Here is an 8153-nt window from a genome sequence, read left to right as displayed (position 1 = left end):
GAACTTTTTGAATAGCTTATATTATTATTAGCAGTCATGATAGTAGTAGTAGTGGTAGTAGTAGTAGTAGTAGTAGTAGTAGTGGTCATGGCAAGTGATTGTGTACCAGTAGTTCTTATTTTAATTTGTTAATTTGTAATTTTAGCAGAAATCAAATGATGGAGTGACATCGTCGTGACGTAGGAAGTGATGACATCATCTCCAGGCGCCAAACCAAGCGCGGATGCGGAGGGGACGTGTCTCATGCACGTTGATGTTTTATGAATTAGCTGCAGACACGCTCATTATTGTCCTGCAACGGTTTTATTCTGATCAGAAATGTCTGTTACCGAGATGTTCAGTTATATTCAGGGCTTCCTGAGCGCCGACCAGGACATCAGAGAGGTATGAATGAACAACCCGTCATACTGCTGCAAGGCAGCTACCAGCATTCACGGTAGAGTTGGCTAACGTTAGCAGCTAGCACCGGAGCAGAAACCCTGTCAACACACATAAACATTTTTTCTCATAAAATAATGCTGTCCCTCTGAGCAAAAATACACCTTTTCAACACCGACTTCATGCTTTAGCTTTGCTATAACCTAAAACCCGTATTTTTTGGCTATTTATAAGTTAGCCTGGTTTTAGACCATATTTTAAAAACGCTATTAAATGCATAAAACCTGTAAATAACATAAGCACGTCACCCACCCAGTTCACATTGAAGTTCTAAAGGTTTGTCATATATATTACTACTCGCATCCCAAGCTGCGAGTTGACTTTGACTGTACATTTTAAGTACTGTTCTGACCGAAGTCGTGTTTATCAATAACTCGCCCTATGCTTGTCTAACATCATTTTATCCATGTTGGTATGAATGCATACTAGGCGTGGTACTTTTTGTGAAACATAAACTACATTAATTTATGCTGCCTGTTGCTTTTTTGTTCTACTTACTCTTCTTTTATTCTACTAAATTACTTTTAGCCAGTAATTTTTACGCTCTTTAATTCGGCATAAAGGCACATGAACGCACTTATGAAAGATCCCTTCAGACTTTTTTAACCACCAAAAAATCACTTTGCAAAAAACCTAATTTAAATGACTAGCATTGCAGTGACTTGATTGGGCTTCATGGAGAAGATGTCAGTGAACCATGTAAGGGTTTCTCCGTGGATCGTACGTAGGTTATGTTTAATTACTGCTAATAGAAAATATGTCACTTGAAGAAAACAATTATAGATACTGAACGTTGTTGCAGGATATCCGTAAGGTGGTCCAGACATTGGAGCAGACTGCCAGAGAAATACTAACAGTACTCCAAAGTGTCCACCAACCATCTGGATTCAAAGAAAGTGAGTGTTTGACACATAATGCACCGTTTTGACTGGATGATGATTGCCTCTCTAAATTAAACTTTTCAATCTGTAAAATTAGTCTATTTTCTATTCTCACATTAGTTCCCGGTAAATGTGCAAAGGCACGGGAGTTGTTCTGCACGGTGAAGACACAAATTGCTGACCTCAAAACAAAATTTCCTGTGGAGCAGTATTACAGGTAGGACCTGAGATGTGCTTGGAAGGGTTGGCATTTAAAACTTTACTGTAAGCAGTTTTCTCATGTAAATGTGTATAAATTTTTCATTGGACATCTTTGTCTGTTGTGCCTCTCATCACATTACTCCTCTAAGTTTTTTGGGCTTGGCTAATACTTCTATTTACTCTGTGAGCTCTGTGCTAGCAGCAACAGCTTTGACTCCCCCGTTCACATTCACTCTCAAATTTCCACATCTGTTTGAGCTTTTATTTTATCTTTAGCCTCATTTAGTTTTTAAGACTGTTTTAATTTGTTAATTCTGAGTGTGCATCAAGCTTTCATATCTATTTGTTCAGCTCAAGTCATCAGCATATAAATAGACGCTAAACATAGTTTTCCCTTTAATCCGAATTATGCTTGTTTGATAAGTGATGTACTCTAAAGGAAGTTTGATTCTATTCAGAAAAGGCTGAAAAATTGGAAGCAATCCTTTGGTACCAGTTATTTATTCAGTTGACGAGACTAACTCTTTCATATGTTCTGATTCGCCTTGTTGTTTTCTTGTTTGTTTGGTTCAACTTCAGGTTCCATGAGCATTGGCGGTTTGTCCTGCAGCGCTTGACTTTCTTATCGGCCTTTGTTGTCTACCTGGAGAGTGAAGCTCTTGTGAGTCGAGAAGAAGTGGCCCAGATACTTGGGAGTAGGTACCGGTTTGTGTGCAATGAACATTTTCGACCACATCGTACAGCTTGACTCTTCTCAGTTTTTGTAGCTGGTACATTTCTCTCCTTTATTTTCCATTGCAAATCATACCCCCTCAATGTAGACGGGATTCTTTAACTGACCTGCAACGCTGTGCCCCCTTCAGTTTGAAATCAGCTGGGGGGCTGTACTTTGGTCCTGAGAAACTGCAGCCTTTATTCACTAATAAACTGTTTGTTTGTGCGGGGTCATAAGATTCCAATGACAGTTTTCTGACCTGTCAATGGTCTGCACTTTTCAAGTCATCTTTTAGTATTGACTCAGCTGGGAATCTTGAAGTGATGCCAAAAAAGTAAAGGGTACTATCCACAAAGAAAAAACAGAAAGGAATGAATAGAGCTGAGTCAGTCTGAGCTGTACCATGCACTGGAAAAACAAATTTAGTGTGTCACTGTTCCTGAGGAATGCAGCTTTAATCTTTTTATTTATCTACCCTCTTCACCCTACAGTTGAGGTGGTGCGAGAGAAAGGCTTTCACCTGGATATAGAAGACTACCTGGCTGGTGTGCTGATCATGGCTAGTGAACTGGTGAGTGTATTGTAGATATAGGTTATTAAGGCTAGAACAATGATTGCACTTCGGTTGCTGATACCTAGCAAAATAAAGGCATACATCAAGGTTCCCCTGCGTTCATAATTTTTTCTGCTTTTTTGTTTCTGTTCTGTTTTTTATATCATTCTGTAGCTTCCCAGTAGTGTTCCTTATGTATTCAGTTGCAAACATTCAAATATCCGTTGTGACCTGACAAAGGTTTCTGTATGATGATTTGCTGTTATGGCACGGCATGCAGTGCTTCACACGGCTTTCTAGGGTTAAGTCCTAGAAAATGTGAGTGCAGCGCGCCAGAAAAATTCCGCTCATGCTGCTGTTTAATTAGAAATGTATTCTGGGTTGCCAGTTTATTAGATTTTATTGCAGGACTGTTTTGAAAGACTGTGTTACTTTGAACAAGGTGTACCTGATAAACTGGCAACCGGCAGCAGTTCTGCATAAATTACATATCAGACATCACTCTGTACATATATATATAGTATAAATATCTGTGTATGTGTATGTATATTTATTTATTTTTATTTTTTTTACATTTTGATAATCAGTTATCATTTATAAAGCAAAACATTCACTGGTTCCAGCCTCTTACATGTGAGCATTTACTGCTTCTCTGTAAACTTTTAGTTTCTGGTCAGACAAAACATAGCTTGAAAGGTGTCACCTTTGATGCTGGGAAATTTGAAAAGAAAAGCTTTGCATATTTTTATGCCATGTTGATTTGCATATTTTTATGTCATGTTATGGAGACTCAGTTCAGTCAATTGAATTTTATGAATCAGAGGTTCTGTTAAATTAAGTTACATTTTCAACTTCCCATTTGAACTCCCCTTGAAAAGCTCTTTATTTCTCTTGAACGTATTAGCAAGTTAGTTTGAACAAATGTCTGTATTTACATTGTTTTGAATCCATGCTATTGTGTCTTTCTCCAGTCTCGGTTGGCAGTAAACAGCGTCACAGCAGGTGACTACAACCGGCCCCTCCGAATCTCCAACTTCATCAACGAGCTGGACTCAGGCTTCCGCCTGCTCAACCTGAAGAACGACCCTCTGAGGAAGCGCTACGACGGCCTCAAGTATGACGTGAAGAAGATTGAGGAGGTGGTTTATGACCTGTCAATCCGAGGGTTGGCCAAAGAGCCCGAGTCTGCCTTGGACAAGTAGATTTGGTGGTTGACTGTGGGAGACGGAGGAGGGTTGGGACCTCTCCATGGCTGCTGCTCTTTACCCCACCTGCAAGGCAAGACCCAGGGATCTGCCTGAGGCCCCAGCAGCTGAAGACAGACTGTGTGAGTGTTAGTGCATATCTGAATGTGTGTTTGTGCGAATACATGTATGAGAGGTGCTTTAGAAGGATAGCAGTCTGTCAGAAGGATGGCAGAGACGGTGACGGAGTTTGGCCCCCTTGTTCACGTCCGAAGATCGAAGGGTCAGTTTGTAGCTGTTTTGTTTTTGGGTTTTTTTTAAATCTGTTTTCTCAGCTTCATCTGATTCATGTTGTCTCACTGAGTTGGTTTTGCAGCTGTTTCATCTAATTTGCAACAATCACCTTTCTCCTGATTAAATTACATTATAATGATGTTCAATAAGACTGGTGAAGATCACCCAGAGTGGAGTATTCCAGACAGACAGAGCTTATTTTTTTTGTAGATGTTTGTGTTTATTTGTAAAAACGAAAAAACAAAAAAAAACAAAAAAAAAGAAAATGAGATGTGTTTGTGTTGTTTACCAGATTAGTTGAAGCTTGGTGATATTGCGTGGGACTCAAAAAATTAATGCATCCAAACAGACATTCAGGAGCCTCATTTATGGAGGAAATACTTGATGCACCAATCAGATGATTACATCTAGAATTTGATACTCAGAACAGAAGACACTAACAACAAATGAATCACATTCTAACCAGACTTTATCATGTCTGATTTTCATAAAGAAGCCTTGTGTTGGATTTTTATCTTTAGCACCTAACTTTGACATACATATTTTTTCTTTACAAATGAGGCTCCAGGAGTGGTAGCGCCAAAGAATGACAAAGATGCACTTCAAATGATATAAAGTGACTGTGATTAGTTGGATTACATTTTTTGTAGGTTATTTCCCAACAGCGAGGAACTCTCGTGGGACAGTGCCAATAAATCTGTTAAGCCATTTGAATATTTTGGATGTCTAGAGATGAGACTTTTTTTCTAGGAGTCTTGGAGCAAACACAAAATAGTCAGAATGTCATGTACTGCATGTGATATGTTTACTGTTTTTGTTGTTTTGTCATCAAGAAATGTTTGTTTCCTATAATCCATGCTTCTGTTTGCTTCTATATTGTAGTGGAGCCAGATTCACTCTCTTCCATCTTGTGCTTTTGTTTCCTGGACTGATGAGTGCATTTCACTTGTACTGTTTATTGCTGTCTTTGAATCAGTTGTCCGAAAGTTGCTTAAAGTTACTGTAAATATATTTCTATATTCTACATTTCCAGCTTCATCTGAATTTAAAAAAATAAGAATGTTGCACAGAAACATAACAAGCAGGCATGTTTAAAATCTTTTAATATAATTCACAATATATTACACTGGAGAAATAATACATCAGGTCTTTGAAATGCAAATGGGGGGAGAGAAAACGTATGCAACTCAGCAGGCTTTGTTTTACATTTTGAAGCGGTTCATCTGAAACGGTGTCCTCTGACAGCACAGGAGTAAATGATGTGGAGCTGAGCAGCCCTGCCATCTGAAACACAGTGATTCGCTACCTCTTCTAGTGCTACTTCATACAAACAAATAAAACAGCATAAGTATTAAATAGTGATTTTGGTTTGATGACTGGGTCGACTGGCAGCAGCTTCAGTCAGCCCGGTTCCCTCCAATATGAAAAAGTGTGAATAAACAAGACTAACATGTTTTACCAGCAGTCATACTGGAGAGATTTCTACTACAGAATAAAGTGCATGAAACAAAGTAAAGCCTTCATAAATAAAAACACACTAAAATGAGAGAGGATCTGGTGAACACGTTATTAGCCGCCAGGAACTGGCAGAGGAATAATTATATTGCCTGTAAGTTGACCAATCAAGTGCCGACAGAGGGCATTCTAGTCCGTACCTCAGAGAAATGCTACTGTGACAGATTGCAAATATTTCAGTACATTTTAGCATAACAGTAATCAAGTACCAAGGCACAACAGCTCATCGCTAGGTCACATGGTCACACAGTTAAATCTGTCACGACAAGATGGGACTGGTTTTTTTTTGTTTTTTGTTTTTTTTTGTGAGGCGAGTTTGTCAAGTAACCAGCGTTTTGGACTGTAACAAAAAATTACAAGACTCTCCTTAGGTTCTGGGAATTTGAGATAGCTTACTTTATGTTCAACCAAAATGATTAATCAGATTGATTGACTAAATGCAAATAACTTAATACAGTTCCTGCAGGGAGATCAAACAAATATCAGTACTTCTAGGTCTGTATGATCCCACGAGGTCCCAAACTCAAGGTTAAAAAACTGTGGACTTAACCGACAGTGAGAGGAAATTTCACTTGGTTGACTGAACTACCTGCTGTATTTAAACACAAAGGAGACTGACTTGACTTCTCACAAACTGCTTTCATGGCACTAAGATTCTCTTAGCTCCAATGACGAGCACCAAGAACAACAAAGTATGTCTTGGGAAATTAAATGCATATACAGTAGCTACTTCTTTTGAAACTGGCAGGGATTATTGCTGTTACGTGAGTTATCTTTTAAACACAGTGATACAGGAGGTCTGTTCAGTCTGTCATGGAGGTTCTGCTCAACTGCATCTCTGGCAGTGAAAGTTGCTCTACCGCCAATGTACAGTAGAGGGCGGCACACAGACAGGAGAGGGCAGTGACAAACAGAAACCACTTGAACCTTGTCCACCTCTTTGTACCAGTTGTACCAAAACAAAACAAAACAAAAAGCTCCCCGTCCTGGTGTCTTGTATAAAAATGTCATTACAATTTTTATTTTTGCAGTCAGTTATGTTCAGTCATGCTTTTCAACAGACATACCTTATTTACTGAAAACTCAGCTCTTTAAACAGTCTTTACAATCAAGGCTGACAAGCACAGCCCAAGTTTTTTTGGTTGTCCGGTGATCTGATATTTTTTTAACGTTAATGACTCTAATCTTCATACACAATTTCACGACAGTATGGCGCACTTATAGCTTTGTAAGAAAGTGCTTTAGCTTTCTCTTACCCAAGTGAGACTTTGAGAAAGATTTTTTCTTTTATATCAAGTTCTAACTCAGAAATGCTTCTTTTTGTCAGTTCATTTTTGCTGTAGAAGGATTCAGGTTATTTACAGTGTAACGACACTGGGGGGGTGGTTAGTCTCAGGAGCGGCTCTGGTTTGTGTTGATCATGATGTTGGGCAAAGCATTGCGTCTTTTCCTCCAGGTGCCCAAGTCTCGAGCGTATCTCTTGATCTGATGAAACCACTGCTGAGTGCGGGACTTGTCCGATGCACGGAAAACGAAAGACTCCCGCCGGATATCGAGCACCTCAAATGTGTCGTCACAGTCCGGGTCTGTCGACACTACGCAGTTTCCCAGATGGATGGGCTCTCTCAGCACTGTGAACTTACCGCTGCTCTTGTCTTTGATTAGAACCAGCACTCCATCTTGAATGCCATCTCTACCACCCTCCCCCTGATCCGCCCGTGCCGCCAGGTCGATGCTCTGTGCTGTGACTTCACCAGTCCGGTGTGTCCTCACCATCAGCAGACTCTGGACATTTTGAAACTTGAGGGCCTTGCTGCCCTTCTTCACCCACTGACCATCTGCTGGCTGGGACAACTGTAGGGGTCCCTCCATGACGAATCGTGTGTTTTCTCTCGCCCAGCCCACCGTCTTCATTGACACCTCCCGCATCTCGATGTTGATGACCTCCCGGTTTTTGCGGCTGTCGCGGCGGAATGAGCGGAGGGACCAGGTGACGCCATTGCCCTCCTGCTTTGTTTTCATGTTGATATGCTCCAGATGGGATTCCACCCGACTCTTAGCCTCACGGAGACGTGCGTAGTCGGGGTGACATTCGGGAGTGACTTTAATGATTCGGCTCAACAGAAGGGGATATTTAGTCACACGCTGGAGGGGGGCCATAAGGAAGGAGCGCAAGTTCATGCGACGCAATGCTGTGTTGTCATTCTGAGAAACATCCAGGAAGATTCTGAAAAGACAACCAACAGAAAATTAAGCTGAAAACAGAGAAATTCTCTGCTCATCCTGGGGAAACTCTTAAAAAGTTAAAAAAGTTGATTAATGGGATTCATGGGACAGCCTGACTCATGGATGAGCCATGGTTCTGTCTAAAA

General features: G+C 40.4%; 2 protein-coding genes across 4 annotated transcripts in view; one reads left to right on the top strand and one right to left on the bottom strand.

The window, feature by feature from the left end:
* Positions 1–186: 186 nt before the first annotated feature.
* tsn (translin) lies at positions 187–5292 on the top strand. 2 transcript variants are annotated; one of them, XM_046403954.1, is made up of 6 exons: positions 187–384; positions 1241–1334; positions 1404–1536; positions 2100–2215; positions 2727–2806; positions 3760–5292. In XM_046403954.1, exons 1-6 carry the CDS (start codon positions 319–321, stop codon positions 3988–3990), a joined length of 720 nt encoding a protein of 239 aa, XP_046259910.1. In that variant the 5' UTR covers positions 187–318; the 3' UTR covers positions 3991–5292. The 2 variants fall into 2 exon arrangements, with proteins under 2 accessions (XP_046259910.1, XP_046259911.1); XM_046403955.1 differs by having other exon boundaries at positions 190–384; positions 1440–1536.
* The window catches only part of si:dkey-91i10.2 (uncharacterized protein LOC555224 homolog), a 59525-nt gene continuing 55836 nt past the window's right edge, over positions 4465–8153 (bottom strand). For both annotated transcript variants that reach the window (XM_046403952.1, XM_046403953.1), the window contains exon 8: positions 4465–8008. In XM_046403952.1, the coding sequence (XP_046259908.1) occupies positions 7174–8008 (835 nt within the window). In that variant the 3' untranslated portion in view covers positions 4465–7173. The remainder of the gene's footprint in view (positions 8009–8153) is intronic.

Source organism: Scatophagus argus, chromosome 11 (genome assembly GCF_020382885.2).
Source record: "Scatophagus argus isolate fScaArg1 chromosome 11, fScaArg1.pri, whole genome shotgun sequence".
Classification (NCBI taxonomy): domain Eukaryota; kingdom Metazoa; phylum Chordata; class Actinopteri; family Scatophagidae; genus Scatophagus; species Scatophagus argus.
This window is presented reverse-complemented; position numbering and strand designations above follow the sequence as displayed.

Excerpts from the sequence above, each read along its gene's own strand:
- tsn (XM_046403954.1), top strand. The coding sequence starts at position 319 with ATGTCTGTTACCGAGATGTTCAGTTATATTCAGGGCTTCCTGAGCGCC. Across the intron at positions 385-1,240 it reads CCGACCAGGACATCAGAGAG|GATATCCGTAAGGTGGTCCA; the intron begins GTATGAATGAAC and ends ACGTTGTTGCAG. Across the intron at positions 2,216-2,726 it reads AGTGGCCCAGATACTTGGGA|TTGAGGTGGTGCGAGAGAAA; the intron begins GTAGGTACCGGT and ends TTCACCCTACAG.